Source organism: Chrysemys picta, chromosome 5 (genome assembly GCF_011386835.1).
Source record: "Chrysemys picta bellii isolate R12L10 chromosome 5, ASM1138683v2, whole genome shotgun sequence".
In the NCBI taxonomy this organism is placed as follows: Eukaryota; Metazoa; Chordata; order Testudines; family Emydidae; genus Chrysemys; species Chrysemys picta.
In genome coordinates, this window is record NC_088795.1 from 34,607,965 (window position 1) to 34,625,446 (window position 17,482).

General features: G+C 40.2%; 1 protein-coding gene across 1 annotated transcript; it reads left to right on the forward strand.

The window, feature by feature from the left end:
• Positions 1 to 884: 884 nt before the first annotated feature.
• Positions 885 to 16,289, forward strand: LRIT3 (leucine rich repeat, Ig-like and transmembrane domains 3). The gene is made up of 4 exons (XM_065596216.1): positions 885 to 1,331; positions 2,662 to 3,137; positions 12,670 to 12,975; positions 14,882 to 16,289. The coding sequence occupies exons 1-4, from the start codon at positions 1,216 to 1,218 to the stop codon at positions 15,946 to 15,948; spliced, it is 1,965 nt and encodes a 654-aa protein (XP_065452288.1). The 5' UTR covers positions 885 to 1,215; the 3' UTR covers positions 15,949 to 16,289.
• Positions 16,290 to 17,482: the final 1,193 nt, after the last annotated feature.

Consider the following 17,482-nt stretch of genomic DNA (forward strand, 5'->3'; position numbering starts at 1 on the left):
ATTTATTATTTTAAGATAATCTCAGGATTTTTGAGGCCTGACTCATGGTTTTTGAATGCCTAGGGTTGGCCATCTTGGGAATCAGTTTATTCAGGGCTGAAGGGATGAATATCTTTTCAAAGATTCAATTGTAGGTGGTAGTTAACTTGATATTGGTATTTCTGATGTTTGGAGAATAAATATCTTGTCTACTGGTAATATAAAATATGAACAACACTCAGGTCGATCTCAACTAAAACTGCTTCATCCAACTACAACTACTTAACATATTGAGTTCACTTCCTGTTACCCAGTTCCTGTGTCTTTTTTAAAGTGATACAGACCCTTTTGGAATGCTGGATGTTGAACTCTTTACCTTGCACTAACAATAAAATAAAGAGAGAGAATATAGTTTGTTCTGAGATCCGCTAATCTGTTCTAAAAAGCAAACATTCTAATGTTTCAAGGAAGAACGAAGAACACACATTTTAAAGCACAATCTAAGGGGATTTCACTTCACGTGATATTTTTGGTGCTATCAATTGACAATCAGTAGATAGTACCAAAAATTAGTTTATTTTTCGACTGTTTTATTAACATTTAAGTTTTATATGAAGTCATCTGTATTCTTTTCAGAATTCAACTATTATTTAAACATATTTAAGCTTTTTGGTAAAGCCTGAAAAAATTGTTTAAAAAAAGTTGTAAAACCTCATTGTGCTATTAATCTTGACTGTTTTTAATATTAAAATGCAGGTACAGTCTGCACTGTATAGTTATTCAGTCTTAGAATATGCCCCTTTCAGTACTTTTAGCCCCTTTTAGTACTGTCTTTGACATGTTACACTTATATAGTACACTTCCTTCCAGAATCTGAGTGCTTTACAAATATTAGCTAACTAAACTGCACAACACCCCTGTGAAGTAAAGGGATATGTCAAAATATATCTAGAAAATCTGTATTCAATATAATTAACTATAAAGATTATGTCCTGATATGTGATAGATATAATTTTAACAGAATATGTTCCTTTGACATAATAAAGAACAAGCTGGTTCAACTGATCCCTTTAAGGATACATTTGAAGGTTAAGTAGCTACAGATCTCAGCTAATCCAGTGTAATCTGCTATTACTAAATGGATGTCTACATTCACATTCATAGCACACAGCACATGAGTGCCAGGGAATAAAAGTTTTTAGATTTTGTTCATATCAATTTTGCTGGGAGGTAGTCATGTATCTGCTTGTTTGTTTATGCATCATGATTAGCTTTTTTGAAGAGGTAAACAGTTTTTGTCCTTCACAATGCACTTGCATTTACCATGGCAGAAGTGATGGCACTGGAACAAGGTATGCCTTTCTTTATTGCCATTACACAACGTAATGATAGGAAAATAGGTTGATGGAAATTTAGAATAACATTCTCTGACACCACTGATGAGTGCAGACTGTGTAGTTTTAGTTCATGTACTTTTTAGAAATATAAAGGGGGAAGTTTACTCCATTTTTAGGCCACTTTACATGGTAAGCAATGTGCATGGATATTAACAGGTAGCAATAATGTCTTGTCTTATTGGTTTTTACTTAGCAGCTGGACGCCTTTTAAATCTTCAGTTTTTACAGAGACTTCTCTCTGCACTCTACTTTACTAAATGTCGATATTTCCTTGAAAATTCCATTCTCAAACCAGTTAGCCCTGGTATGGTAATCCTGGTTTTAGATAAATGCAAAAGTTTTCTTTACTCTATTTCATTGTTAGACAATAGAAAAAGTGTGATGATAAAGAAAGAGCTTAACCACTTTGAAATATTTTACAGCAGATGCACTAGACATTGCATTGTTGCTCATTTGGGAATTACAATTTCAGCTAATTTTATTCTTGTACTATATCTCATACAAAGTTCTGGTGGGGAGAAAGGAAAAGAGATATTCTTCATAAATCAGCATCTATATGGAGAGAAAGGAGAGACATTAACTTTGGTCAAAATTCTCAAACCTGGATGCCTAGACTCCTTAATCCATATGTATGAACTTAAAATAAATTGAAATGGCCTAATTTTCAGAGATTCTGAGAAAACCCAGCACCTCTGAAGTCAATGGAAGTAGAAAGTCCACAGAACCTCTGAAAATTAGGCCATTTCTATTTAGGTGACTACCTGTGGATTTAGAATCTTAAATTTAAGCACCCAGTTTGAAAATTTTTCCTTTTTTTTTTCTCGTAATCTTCAACCTACTTTCAAAGTAAAGTTCCACAAATATATTTACCGTCGTGCCTTAAATATTTGATATCTCCACACTTGAAGAGAAATTAGAAAAAGTGACACACAGAATTATAGACTTTTTATTAAAACGGAGGTCATGAATCTCCTGTTTCAATGATAAAAATACAAATAAAATCCTTCTGTTCTTGAATTACATTGCTGGCCCTAAAATGACTGGGTAAAAGGTAGCATTTGAATTTATCTGGAATTAATGCAGCAGTATCATTGCTATTTTATATTTATTTTCTCTTTAGAAAGAAAGTCCACCTCCTAATTGTTACTATCTTTTAAACATAGAAGATCGCGCTTGATCTGATATTTTGGCAGTAGTGGTGGTGGAAAAGGTATTAGCACTTATGTATTTGAGATGCAAGTCTCTGGTAATGAAATACAGATCTCTCTTTGTTGTTTGGTGCTAGGTCTGTGCTGTGTAATGACCCTGATATGTTTGAGATTCCTGTGAATGTTCCTGTGGACACAGTAAAACTTCGCGTAGAAAAAACTGTCATACGAAGAATCCCCACTGAAGCCTTTTACTACTTGGTGGACCTTAAATACCTGTGGGTGACCTACAATTGTGTGGCTAACATTGATGCCAGCAGCTTTTATAATTTGAAGCAGCTGCATGAGTTGCGTCTGGATGGGAATTTGCTGTCAAGTTTCCCTTGGGAGTCTCTTGTGGAGATGCCCAACTTAAGAACCTTTGATTTACATAACAACAAATTGACCAGCATTCCGTCTGAGGCTGGTAGATACCTGAGAAACCTCACCTACCTGGACATATCCAGCAACAAACTAACCACCTTGCCATCCGACCTAATGGACATTTGGCCCCCCTTTTCAGAAGCTACACCGTCCAGGAACACAGATCCAGCAGCACAGAGAGTCATATTAGGTAAACTCAGGAGGCCATTGCATTCCTTATTTGTGGGGAGGGATAGCTCAGTGGTTTGAGTATTGGCCTGCTAAACCCAGGGTTGTTAGTTCAATCCTTGAGGGGTCCACTTAGGGATCTGGGGCAAAAATCAGTACTTGGTCCTGCTAGTGAAGGCAGGGGGGGCTGGACTCGATGCCTTTCAGGGTTCCTTCCAGCTCTAGGAGATAGGTATAGGTATATCTCCATAAAACATGTCAAAATATTCTCTTTAAAAGGGAAGCAGCTTAGTGTAGTGTTTGCAGGATTGAGGCCATAGTTTGCAAAGGGCTTTGGGATCATTCAGGATAAAAGATGCTATAAACATGCAAAATATTGTTCTATCAATGCAAATATGTTAGTTAAAATATAGTGTGAAGCTGCTTATGCTATGCTGATTGCTGCCTGCTCTTCATTTTAAATATTTTTACTGCTAATGTTTGGGACAAACACTGTGTAGAAAATACTAATGCATGTCTTAAAATGTTAGTATAACACACTTAGCTTTTTGTAACTTGTGTGGCCCACAGGAATCACTCATCAGTTCTGTAAATATTTTGGCTAATACTTGTTTTTTATAATATGTTGATCGTTGGGTGCTCAAAAAAAATTGTATGTAGGAGTAGGTATAATTGGTGAGGGATTCTCCACTGCACTCAGTTTCTGTGGATGCAGCATGTCCGGAGGGGATGGACTGCATGTGGGAGCAGGGGGTGACTCCCTGATCCTGGGACAACCAGCCTTCACGTAGGTGAGGGCTGCTCTAATCTACACACCTGGTGATGGCTGGAGCACAGTGTGTTCTGTCTCTACCCCTGCACACTCCCTCTACACTGATGGTTACAGGAGGGAGGAGAGTAGGAGCTGGCTATGGGTATGTCTATACAGCAGCTGTGACGTGCAGTTCCAGGTCGACATACGTATGCTCGCTCTGCATGAGCTAGTTTGGCTGTAGTAGCTCAGGCTAGCTGCCCTGGCACACTCTTGCTTGACCCCCTGACTATACATTTAGGCGGCTAGTCTGAACTGCTGCTCGTACCACTGAGACAACCTTGCTCTTTTTAAGTCCTAGCTCGAGCAGCGCTAGCACGTGTCTATCTACCCGTGCTGGGAATTTAACCTCCCAGCTGCTGTGTATGTCAGCTCTAAACCTGCTGAGGATTTTGCCCATATCAGAATCCTCATCTTGGGAGATCTAGCCAACTTCCAGTCTCTTTGCGCTGCCCTTGCTGTGCAAAGATAGTGGAATCTGGTTGAGTGCTCGCAAAGTTTGTCAATAGGCTTTAATCCTGACAAGCCTTGTAGCCCTAGCACCTGTATTCCCTTGAGCACACGTGACTGATTGTGCCATGTTATGTGATGATTTTATAATGTGCAAAAATGTCCTCAGGGGAATTAGCATGAGACCTTTAGCTCATTTTCATTTGTGAACCAAGTGTGGATTTGAACCCGTATCTCCAGAGATGAAAGGGCAGTAGATTCACTGGATTCAGGCGCCAATTTGCCTCTAGTTTTTGGATCCTATGTTCTGTGGAGATAGTATGCAATTACCTACCTTCAGACTTACATACTGAAGTCAAATAACCTGAAAATAAAATGATGATTTCTTTGTAGAATTTGGAGCAACTATAAATTAGGCTAGCTGTGAATGATTCACTTCATTTCCAGTCATTACCAAAGCCATTTATTGTGAGTCTATTAGAGTGCAATCAGACAATGATTGTTATATAATTAATCTGAATGTGAACCTCTGGAGATCTGAAGTGTCACACTGCTTGTGTTTTGGATTGTTCCATGACAAGCCCATAATCCCCTTCCCACTAAACCTGCTTTTTCGTCCTCTTTATTGAATGTATTACTGTAGTGCCCAGGAGCCCTGGTTGTGTTTCTCACTCATGTGCGAGGGCATGCGCGCACACACACACACTCGCGCATGAGCACACACACTCATTGCAGGAGTCTCACCCTCAGGTCTGTGCCAGAGGGGCATGGCTGTTACTACCTGATAGATTTTAGGATCTGGTGACAAAATCAGAGAGAGAGGCCCTCCCTGCTGTACTTTTGTTGCTTAAAAATGTATCATGTTGAGTAGGATTTATATGAGCCTGACCCTCTTCTTCACTTCTCCAAGCAGAAGGGATTCTGGGTAGGAACCATGAAAAAGGGAGACTGGTGGCTCTGTGACATTGCCCTGTCTGATGTCCCGTGGAAGATATGCTGGGACTCATTGAGGTTTTTGGGGCTGGGAGAGGAACCAAAGAGCAGTTGTTCTGTGTAGCTCTTTCCCCTTTCCCAGAGGTGGTGAGTATCTGTTTGGATTCCATGCCTTAATTAATTCTGCTTGAATCAGTGCTAACTAAGGCTACATTTCTGCACCTCTCAGAGAGGCTGGCCTGCTAATGGTAGCATTTCTCCTGCAGGAACCACATTGCCAGGAATAAGAAGGGGCCAAAGGAGCTGACTAAACCATTTAGACCATTGGGCTAAAGCTTCACTTCTTCACAGATCTGCAGTTCTCTGCACCTTCTGCCTTCTCTGGATGAAAATTCTGCAAAGTGAACCTGCAGAGAGTCCTGGGTACTTTGTCCCCCTCCTGTGGGAGCATCCAGTTAGGTGCCCTAGCTCTAGCTGGCTTGTTAGCTGAAAGCATAGTGTCACTCGAAGCTGAAATTCAGAGCTTCCTAGCAGTACTTACAGCAAAGTCAAGTTGTTGAAATGTTGCCAGTAAAATGGCAGTCAGCGTTCTGCACAATGTGAGCAATGGTTGGCAGAATCAGGAAAACAAGATTATTCGCTGGTGTGTTTAAACAAAACAAAAACTCAAACCCAAACCAAGTGATTTTTAACATTTAGAAGGCTCTGCTAGCTGCAGTGTCATAAGTGAACCTGAGGAGAGAGTGCAGGAGAAGGCTCCCTTTCCAAATCTTCAGGCGACGTGACTGACTGTGCCCCTGGAAAACCAGGAGCTGCTTTTGTCTAGCTAAGAAGAACCTGGCCTTTCACTAGGCTTGTTAGTAATCCCCAACTTTACCCTTGCTTGACGCATTTTAATTCCTTATGTTTCTTCAGTCAATTTGGGCACCAAGGGCTCAATCCCACTCCCTCCGAAGTCTATGGTGGCAGGACAGGGCTGCAGGAGCATACTGTGGTTTGAAATCTGAGGCATGCACAAGGGTAATATCATTCCCCTTGTGGTCTCCCTCCTAGAGAGCCATTGAGAGGACGAGGGAATACAGCATATGATAGAGCTGTTGTTTGCGCTGGGTGAAATCTTGCCCTCGTTGCCTTCCCACATGCCAAGGACCCTGAATGCAGCAGAACCACCAGGCTTCTGCAGAATGTGCTGGCCAGGCAGTTGGGAAGACTCGGCTCTTCCTGGGGTCTGCTCTGTAGTGATTGTTTCCATGGCACTGTGTGTGGCAGTGTGGGGAGAGGGAAGCACAGGGAGCCAGTGGGAAAAGGGGCCAGTCAATCTTTTACTATGTGAAGCCACTGACTAAACCCCAGCTGAGCAGCAGGGGCTGCAGATGGTATTGCAGTTACAGAGAGCCTTGAGTGGAGGAAACATCACAGCTGGGGTGGAGGAAACATCACCTGTTAATAACATCTGGATTTCGTTTTGAACCTTGAATATTTTATTTATTGCCACTTTGCAACCCACTAAAAGGGGAATAATGTGCATTTAATTACACTCTGAGGCTGGTTACTGATTTACAGAGAAAATGTCCTACATAGCTCGCCTCTAAGCTAAAGTCCATATTGACACAGCAGCATGTACTGGTGTAGGGGAAACTCTGTTTACCAAGAAGGAGGGACCTCATAACTGTATTCTTCTGTGATAAACATTGGAGTCTATAATTCACAACTGTAACTATGGGCTGTTATTAGGCATTGATGGGGATGAATAACCAATGAGTTACTGAGGAAGCAAATTATTTGAATTTGTTGTGATCACTGCAGCATCGAGGCTTGTCTCCAAATGAATCAGATAAGGACACTGTGGGATGTTGCCATTTTCTGTCCATTTGCACAGAAACTCCATTGTGGTTCATTAGGAAGGAAGCTTTGTCAGTTGCTTATTGTACAGTGTTGTCTACTTGTACCATACCATATCTATGTATGGCAAATCAATGCTTATTGTGCAACAATTTTAAGTGTTGGTTTCATATTAGAAGAAAATCCTGGCTCATAACTGGCTGGAAATAGCCATCATGTGAATGAGGAGATTACCTCCTCAGAGTCAATGTTGGACCCGTGGAACTGAAACAATGTTAATGAATCAATTCTAAATAACTGCATTTTGTCTGCCTGCAGTGAAAACAACTATTTATCTCAGAACTAATTAGATAACTTATGAAAATCTTTGTCTCTCTTATGGAAAATGTTAAGAAAAGAGCCTCCGTCTCTACCTGCAGATGCAGGAGTATATTTATATGTTGGGAAAGAGGCAAGGGGAGTGGGTCTGGAGTTCTACAGTTTTCCTCATTCACAAAATCCAGTGCTTCCAAATGATCTGGAACCCTCAAGGCTAGCCTAAATAACCATGTAACCGTATTATCTTGTTCTTTGCTTCCCTGTCTCTTCTTTTGTTTGTCACTCATTGCTCAGTCTATTTCTATTTTATACTCTGTGGGTCAGGGACTGTCTCATGTTTGTTTGTACAGTGCCTCAGGCAGTGGAGTCTGGATCTGGATTGAATCCTTTGGGCACTACTGCAATATGAGCAATAAATAGCAAGTCATAACTTCCTATTGGGAAACCTGCAAGAGGGAAAAAGTCAGCCAAAGAGGTTTTGTTACAAGCTGTCTATGGGGAGAAGGACTCAGCCATCTTGTGAAGGGAGACAAGCTGCTAGCCCTACCAATCTTGCGGGTCCATACAGAAAGCTAACGTCTAACTCTGAGAATCCTGGGGTCTCCTGATTAGGGTGACCAGACAGCAAATGTGAAAAATTGGGACAGGGGGTTGGGGGCAATAGGAGCCTGTATAAGAAAAAAAACCCCAAAATCAGGACTGTCCCTATAAAATTGGGACATCTGGTCACCCTACTCTTGATGCCTGAACTTCACTTCCCCACTGCACCTCATCCCCTCAGCTGTATGTTTCTATCTTCTTTGAACCAGAAAGAACCAGAGGCCTTATAGGGGAGTTAACCTGGTTTTTAGCATAATTTACTACTGTGGAAAGCTGCTGGCGTTTAAGGGGTTTTTCAGGAGCAGCCGCTTCCAATATCTTAGGAGTACTTCCATCTCCTTATACTCTTTTTCTCCAGTCCAGAGGGAAGAGAACAGGTCATTTTGTAAAATATCAAGCAGGAATGGACATTTCTCTGAATAAGAATAGCATCTGCCTCTAGACCAGTTAAAAAATAAAACTAGACAGATTTTAAACATGCAGTTGTGTATTTGAGTGAGTTGGACTTGTGAGCAAATATCTGTGCATTCACACATGGACAGCAGGCACTCAACTTGTGCACCCTCAGATGTTGTATCTGACATGTTCGTGAACACCAGTTATTTCCAGGCATCAGTTAGTCATGTTCAAAGGTCAATGTACAGTTGCACATGCCTGACTTTGAAACTCTGTCTCTGCAAATGTTAATAATTTCCAGTGGCAGAGAATTCAACAGGTTATTAGGGTTAGTTGCCTTTTTGAGTAATACACATCTTTAAGTGTTTACCTTATATATAAGAATTTTGCAATGACTATTAGAGGTTAATGCAGCACAAAACAAAGCTCAAATAATCCTGACATCAATACCTCAAATGAGACAACATATTTCACAAGAAGCTTCCCTAATGTGTTATTACAGCTCAGATTTTATCCTAGCATATATTTTATGTGCGTCGAATGTTTTATTTGGGAAAAGAATTCCCCTTGTGCAACTGAAATAGTGGTATGTTCCTTTAGGATAGTGGTGCCCAAACTTTTCCTGCCATGCCCCACTTTACCAGTAATGGAACCGGTCCATGCCCCCTTACTGCACATTTGGCTCAGCAGAGGAGCTGGGGCTAAAGGCAGAACTGGGAATGGAGGAGGAGCTGGGTCTAGAGGGGGAGCTGGCCTGGGGGTGGAGAGAAATGAGGGCAGAGCTGGACTGGGGGTGGAGTGGAGCTGTGGGTGGAGTGGAGCTGTTGCTGGGGTTGGAACGAGTCTGGGGGCAGAGCAGGGGGCTGGGTGGCACTCCCTCCCTGCCATCCTGGGAAGAGGGGGGTTGGCCTGGCCTGTGGCCTCCCCCAACACTCCTCCAGTTTGGGGACCACTGCACTAGGAGAAACATTGTTTCCTGTCAGTCTGGAATCTGTGTTTTTTGACAGCAGTAGGAACAAACGCTGCAGTTGATCCTGCCATTCTTCCGGTCAAAACTGATTTCAGGGAGAGCATTCCCCGAGAAAAGGATTGTGGCATTAGGACCACTTTCAGTAGAATAAGTGTGCTCCAGAGCATGCTGGGGTTCCCTGGACACTGAGAAGCTGTCTTACAATTAATTCTCTGCAATGAGATTGGTGGCACGAGCAGGATGGGGTATGCAGTGTCATTCTAGCTGTGTTGGTCCCAGGATATTAGAGAGTCAAGGCTATAACTACATTGTACCCATCTTGTCTCTCTAAGTAGGAGGTTGTTTTTTTACTACACGGCATTAATATGTCACACAAACTTCATTAACCATGTATTGCCCTAATAAGCATTTTTCAAAGCATGGACGGATTAGTGAGAAATGAATTTGAGTTAAGAAGCTCATTTGCATATGAGGTGCTTGACTATTAAGTGCTTAATCCTACAACCTTCACTTTCTTTTACCATAATTGCTTTCAGTGGAATTATTTGTTGATATTTTTGTGCGCCTTTGTATGTTTTAAAAATTTCACAATAGGCTTATATATTTCAATCACTCAGTCATATTGGTGAATAATTTACCTGTCTAAGGGACTAATCCTACAAATCCCTATTATCATTATTACTCACACGAGTAAGACTTTGCAGGATCAGACCATTAAAAAATGTGATTTAGGTTATTTAATTTTTTTTTAAAGAGACATAATTGTCCCAACTCAGCAACATACAAATTTTCCAATATGTGGGAAATGTATATTTAGGAAATGTGGATAAGTAACATTAAGTTACCCTGGCAGAGATGGTGTATCTGTTTGCCAGAAGCTGGGAATGAGCGACAGGGGATGGATCACTTGATGATTACCTGTTCTGTTCATTCCCACTGGGGCACCTGGCATTGGCCACTGTCGGAAGACAGGATACTGGGCTAGATAGACCTTTGGTCTGACCCAGCATGGCCGTTCTTATGTTCTTGGACACCTTTACTTTGCACAATGGTCTCAACATCCTTACATGACATGTACATTTAGACATCCTGGAAATCCGGGGCATTACATTGGATTTGTTTACAATTAATGGCTTCTGGGACACCTGTACTGCGTATATGAATTGGAAGGAAGTTTATCTTATGTACTAAGGGAGTAGGCTGGAAATTGAGAACATTGACCTTCTCCTTCCCCTGCTAGTTTTACCCACGTTCCCATCTTAAGTATACGGTGCAAAGGGGCAGCTATAGATAGGATGGACTGATGTTAGAGGAAACCTGTTGAAATTCACCTCTAGTGAACTGGTCTTTTATGTATATATTTTTATATATATGCCCAGTTCACCAGAGGTTGTCAGGTTGTGTGTGTGTGTGTGTGATATATATATATATATATATATATATATAAAAAACGTCTCCGAAGCATGTGCGCTCGCTCTCTCTCTCTCTTTCTCTCTCTTTTTGGAGATTAGCTTTTTAAAATACAATACTTGAACCAGTTTTCTTGGATTTGCCTATTCCTTTTCTTGTGGGTAATAATTAGTCAATAGATTTAAAATCACTTGTGTCTGGAAGGAGTACAATTGGATTGTGATGTCATAAACTCATAGTCAAGGAATCTCTTCAGGTCAAGTCTTGTTTTAAAGGGTGAGATTAGTCAGGGTTTACCACTGTCTTAACCAATCACTGACTTTGTGCTTAAGATAACCTAATCTTGGTCAGGTGGTTAAAGGAAGCATGTATTTCTACATCTACAGATTTTTTCTAAAAATGCAAAGACATTAGAAGCAAATGAAATATTCAGAAAGGGAAAAAGAAAGGTGTTGGTAACATGGAATAATTCCAATTTTTTATTTAATTATTCCTAAAGTTAATGCATCTTTTCACATCATGAGCTGTGTACTATGTCTCCTTATCTAGGTTTCAGTCATGATTGGTTTGCTAAACTGTTCAGAGTATCCAGTAATTATAGGTTTTCACTGCAAAGTAGTAGCTTTTATTTTATATCTGCCTGCTCACTTTTAATGCACCCATCATCATAGCATTGGAGGCTATCCTGTGTTACCTACAACAATAGCTTGCATTGGGAATTAGTTCTATTTATTGTTAATATTCAAAGGAAATGGAGTGTTCCAGGGAGATGTGTACAAAGATCTAAAGTCAAATCAGAAGCTATTTAAAGGCAGGAATGAAACACTGTGGACCAGATCCTCAGCTGGTATAAATAGATATTTCTCTATTGAAGTCAACAGAGCTATGCTGTCTTACACCAATATAAGAGCTGGACCTATATTACTATAAAATGGCCAATGTAATTCACCTGAAATCAAATTCAATAATAGAAGAAATGTCCCCTCACTTATGCTCTTCATAATCAAAGGGCAAATAGTCTGAAGTCAAATGGGGAGGGGCAGGGTCCTTGTGTGCCATCAAAAATGCTAAGATCCTTTAATTATTTTGACAGTTCCTCTGCCCTCCTCCCTCTCTCTCTGCATCCCTCCACAACTTTTAAATATTTTGTATTTAAAAGATTGGCCTGAACAAGATCTCTGAATCCAAACACCCCTGAACATTGGGAAAGTTCAGATCCAGATCTAAACTTTGTTGGCTTAAAGCCATCTCTGTTCAATGGCAGAAGAGTTGGTATAAGTCATAAACACTTTTATCATTGCTCTCTCCTCAGCCAGAATCCAAGCACTGAAAAAGGTGCCTGAAAAGAAAAGAGAAGCTTAGAAAACTCCATGCTCAATGAAGGGGAAGAAGGAGAGCAGTGGAGGTCAAAAGACAACCATAGCTGTTAGAAGATCTACTTGTACTTGAAGGGTCTGCCAAGAAGCCAAATGCTGGTGAAACACCTTACTTGGCAGCTAACCAAGGCTGCTCCTTCTGAGGTTGTTCCAAAGGAATGAAAAAATGGTACAATTTAGTGTAGAATATGTCAACTCATGTACCATTTTCTGTGCAGGTGGTTGTGGGGAAAAGATCTAGTTTATCAAACGTTAACAAAACAGCTTTAACCCTCCTTCCTGAACCTCAAAAAAAAAGTATATAAGGAACAAATTAAATATTTCATGAACTTAAAAGAGGCACACGACTCTCCCTATTAGCATTTAGACACAATGGTATGTCCCACTCTAATAATGAAATCCAAGTAATGCTTGAAACTAAGTGTATACGTTTTTTTTTCTGCTTAAGGTTTGCAGGACAATCCATGGTTTTGTGACTGTCGGATTTCAAAGCTAATTGAATTTTCCAAAATAGTGGACACCTCTGTTGTACTTCTGGATCCTCTTGTGGCTTGTAGTGGACCTGAGAGCCTGGCAGGTATCTTGTTCCAGAGAGCAGAGCTGGAACAGTGTCTTAAACCATCAGTGATGACTTCAGCAACAAAAATCACATCGCCTCTGGGAAGCAATGTACTGCTACGCTGTGATGCCACTGGATATCCAACCCCACAACTTACCTGGATCAGGTCAGACAATTTACCGGTGAACTATACAGGTATTTCATAATTTATTACTAAGAAATATGAGAACCTAGAAACATTGATAGTTTGTGCTTGGAAATGATCTTTGAGATCATTATTATGAATGGTGAAAAATGAACAAGGCCAGATATTTCTCACAATAGTTCTACCGTTTGGGTCCAGAATCTCCTTGCCCCTATTTGTGTTAAATTCATCCATATCTGAACATGAACAGGGCAAACAGGTCACTTCCAATTCAGAACATGACGTGGAACCAAGACTGGGTAGGAGGCTTAGATTCAGGATCCCAAAATTGGAGGGGGTGGTTTGGACTTGAAATTTCAGTTTTGGCTTGTCTCCGGGACAAAATGCAAGTAAAAGAGCCAGTGCAGCCATAACTGAGCTATTTAAACACAGCAATTTTTATTGTAAGTATTGGCTTCGTCATAAATATTAGTTTGTTTGAATTTTGGTCATTTACCACCAATGTCCATACTGAACAGTAAAGAGACAGTGAATATCTGATATTGTTTTTGTATATCAGCCAATTTTAGTAATTGCATCTAGCAATTCAGAAGTTTTCTTATTTCTAAGTAATGGATTCGTGAGAATGAAACTGTATGACAACTTATTGTAAGCCCACAATAATAAATGGTTATATTTATTATGAAAAATTCTTTTAACTCAAAGCAGCAAGCTAATATCACTCATTTAAAACAAAATAAGCATATCAGTGGAAATGAATTGTTAGAGTGCAATATTGGAGGCTGCCAGTAGATGGCACCATGGTTAGCATCCAAGGATTATCTTTAGGATTTAAGGAAGAACTGTAGAAGAGGAAAGACAGAAAAAGTAAGGGTCTGAGAGTAGGGGAAGCTAGTGAATATATAAAATCTGCAGCTCCTAGAAAAGTCTGGAAATTAAACTGCCTCAGAACTCAATTATTTTAATAACTCAAAGTATTTTGATGATTACATATTCTGTAGAGGTGGGTTTGAACTCTGAAGTGTGAATTCAAATCCAAACTTTTCCAAAATTTGGAGAGCTTTTGTAACTGGAATGCTATATATAAAATTGTCTTTGCTTTTGCTGTTCATGTCACAACTGTCATTGTAGAGCACACAAATAGTGGAGACACAGAAGTCTGTAAAATCGATATGTTATACATTACAATTGTTTAATTATTTACAGTGCCTGTCTTTCACCTTTGGAGCTTACAATAATTACAAGTGTGTGTGTGTGTGTGTGTGTGTGTGTGTGTGTACACTCTTAAGGGGTCTAGATAGACAGCTCTGGGAAAGTTCAGTCCACAAGACAGATTAAGCCTGGTTAGTGCAGGCTGCTGCTTCTTACTCCAGCCACATGATCCAAGCCTGACCTGAGGGCTACGTTTAGGTGAAACAGGATAATTCCCTTTCCAATACAAGTTTAGACTTTAACCTCCCTTGTGAGGTGGTGTATAAAGTTCCTGGATTATGTGATAGACTTAATAATTGTCCTATGGGATTGTACCAGTGCTCTATGTAGTCCAAAATAGTGCCTCAGACAGTTGCGTAAAGCCCCATAATGGGTAATTATGCAATAACCTACCCATGGGGTAGGTAGCTATGCCAATCGGAGAAGCTCTCCGGCCGACAGAGCTCTGTCTGCATAGAGTGTTGGGTTGGTATAATTATGTCGCTCAGGAGTGTGGATTTTTCATACCCCTGAGTGATGTAATTATACTGATGTAGGTCTGTAGTGTACACCAGACCTCAACTCTTTTTTTCAATACTATCATATGCCAGGGAGTTCTGCAAGTTGTTTAAAAAAACAATATGTTCAGTTCAAATGGTTTTTTCTAACCTAGCAAAAGCATGGAAGGGGTAATGTCATAGCCTTGCCTTTTTTTTTTATGTTACTGTTACACTGTTTTACTATATGCATTTCATTTTCCTTCAGTAATTCAAGAAACTCCAGGAGAGGGTGTCAGATGGTCCATAATAAGTTTGACCGGGATTTCATACAAGGATGCAGGGGACTACAGATGTAAGGCCAAAAATTTGGCGGGAATGTCAGAAGCTGCTGTTACTGTCACTGTGGTTGGTGTTGTCACTACGACTGTGTCACCACAAAAGTATGGGAAGAAGTTTGAAGCAGAGCAACAAAATAACACACAGGAGGAAGCCAAGCAAGAATCTGAAAAAAGCACCACACCTCCTCCACCCTTAACATCGCTGCCCACAACAATGGCTACCACTGAAAGGGCAACAAGTGCCAAGATTACAGACAAAAAACAATCCAAGTCCACGGCTGATGGGAAAAAAAGTTCAAAGGGAGTAACAAATGGAAACAACAAAAAGTCTGAAGAAACAAGCAAGAAAGATGAGGAGACTTCATTGAATGCAGCAGCACTGGCTGAACAGAACGTCACCATAAAGAACCTAAAAGTTATTAGTGAAACGGATGAAAGAGTTACCTTAACTTGGAAAACCATCAATGCCACAAGCAACTCTGCAGTGACTGTATTGTACTCAAAGTATGGTGAGAAAGATATGCTGCCTCTGAGTACAGATCCCAGCAAAAACAAAGTCACAATAGATGGTTTGCAGCCTCGTACACAATACATGGCATGCGTCTGTCCCAAAGGAGTCCCACCTACAAAAGATCAATGCATTATTTTCTCCACTGATGGACTAAACGATGAGAGTGGTTCTCAAGTTTCCATTTTGGTCATGACTAGCAGTGTGGCATGTGTGATTGTTCTACCTTTGATATTTTTCTTGCTCTATAAAGTTTTAAAACTTCACAGGAAACCAAAATCTGCTAGGGAAGCTGACCTTGCAAAAGAGACCTATGTCAAATTTGAAACACTTTCCCTTAAGCCCCGTTCAGTGGGCACAGGAGGAGAGCTCTGGACTCGAAGAAACACTGATGAGTCAGAAAGACTTCTGCTTTGCTCTAGGTCAAGCATGGATTCTCAGATGACCTTCAAAAGCGAGGGCTCCAGGTCTGAGTACTTCTGTTGAATGTTGTATACAGTGGACAATGTGAAATACACTAAGGGTAAAACTAATTCCAAACTGCAGTCTTGTATCTGAAAGCAGGTCAGTGCCAGTTAGGAAATACCACTATCAGATAGCATCTGATACAACTCAGACTATTGTGGTAGGAGGGGGAAAGGGAAATTGATGCCAGTATATTTTTTTTGTCTTTTTTTTTACATCCTGTCATGCATCCTGTGACTTCTGATATGAAATAGTGATGTTCCTTGGAGAGTAAATAGAGCATAAAGTAACTCTGCCTGATTTATGTTCTTATATTTTCTGTTTTTATTAAACATACTGGTATTTATCTTGTCATCTGATTTCATGTGTACAACATGCAAGTTGTAATCAAATATTTCCCACATTTCTTTTAAAAATTATTATGTACTGGAGAAAAGCTATAGGAGTAGAGCTTAAATTCTGGCTTTGCTTGAGTCGAAGATAGTCACTTATACTTAATCTTTTAAAATACAGATTTTCCAATGACAGCTTGTGCTTCAAAATGTGATAGAGCACTACATTGTATAATGTCTTGGAGTGGGAGTGATTTTGGGTTAATCAAGGCTCGAGTCAATTACCCAGAGATCATGTGCTTTGTTTCTTGAGATACAACATAGACCATCCTCATCAAGTTACAGATGCTTTTGGAAGGAGCTTCCCTTGGCTGGTGAATTTAAGGTAAGGTTTTGCTGTGGGTAGCTTTGTAAGGGACAAATGTTAACAATAAGTTGAAACTACTGGTACTTAATATGGTCCTGTTGCAAAATCGCAGCCTTAGAACACTATACATACTGCAATTTAATTAACTTCTTTGACACTATATATCATACATACGTTTATGTATTAGACACGTGGTAAGATGAGGTCTTGTCCTCCAATAGCTACAGACAAGATACAACAGGAGATGTAACAAATAGCAGGAGGGAATGAGGCGAGAGGGTGAGGGTAACATTTGGAATGTGTAAGTGTGTAGGCGAATTAAGAGCACAACTCAACATTTCCAAAATCATATTATATATTTTAAAAATAAACATCTAGGATTGCCTACCATGAGTCTGATCCTGCATCCATTGAAGTCCCTGACAAGACTCCTATTGACTTTGTTGCTGCAGCTTCCAACTCCATGAGTATCACTGTGTGTAAACAGGGAGAACACAATATATGCCAAAATGGATTTTTTAAAAAAAGAGCAAGCATCTTTGATATCTTGATATCTTTCCATGTGAGTGCTGTGGGAAGCTGGGAATCTTCCCTTCCCAATGAGATGATGATAATAATACCTGGATCTTATGTAGTGCTTTTCATCCATAGATATCAAAGTGCTTTACAAAGCAGGCCAGTGTTGTTCTCCTCATTTTACAGATGGACAACTTGAGGCACAGAGCGGGTAAAGTGACTCACCCAAATAGACCAGTGGCAGAGCTGGGAATAGAACCCAGGCCTCTTGGATAAACAAGATAAAGCTCCTGTTTCTGCCTCTACAATAACATGACATAATGGATTTTCAAGGCATAAC

Bases quoted from the DNA above. Each gene is read 5' to 3' on its own strand.
- LRIT3 (XM_065596216.1), top strand. From the start codon at position 1,216: ATGTATCTGCTTGTTTGTTTATGCATCATGATTAGCTTTTTTGAAGAG. The intron at 1,332-2,661 runs GTATGCCTTTCT...GTTTGGTGCTAG, and splicing joins AGTGATGGCACTGGAACAAG to GTCTGTGCTGTGTAATGACC. The intron at 12,976-14,881 runs GTATTTCATAAT...ATTTTCCTTCAG, and splicing joins TTTACCGGTGAACTATACAG to TAATTCAAGAAACTCCAGGA.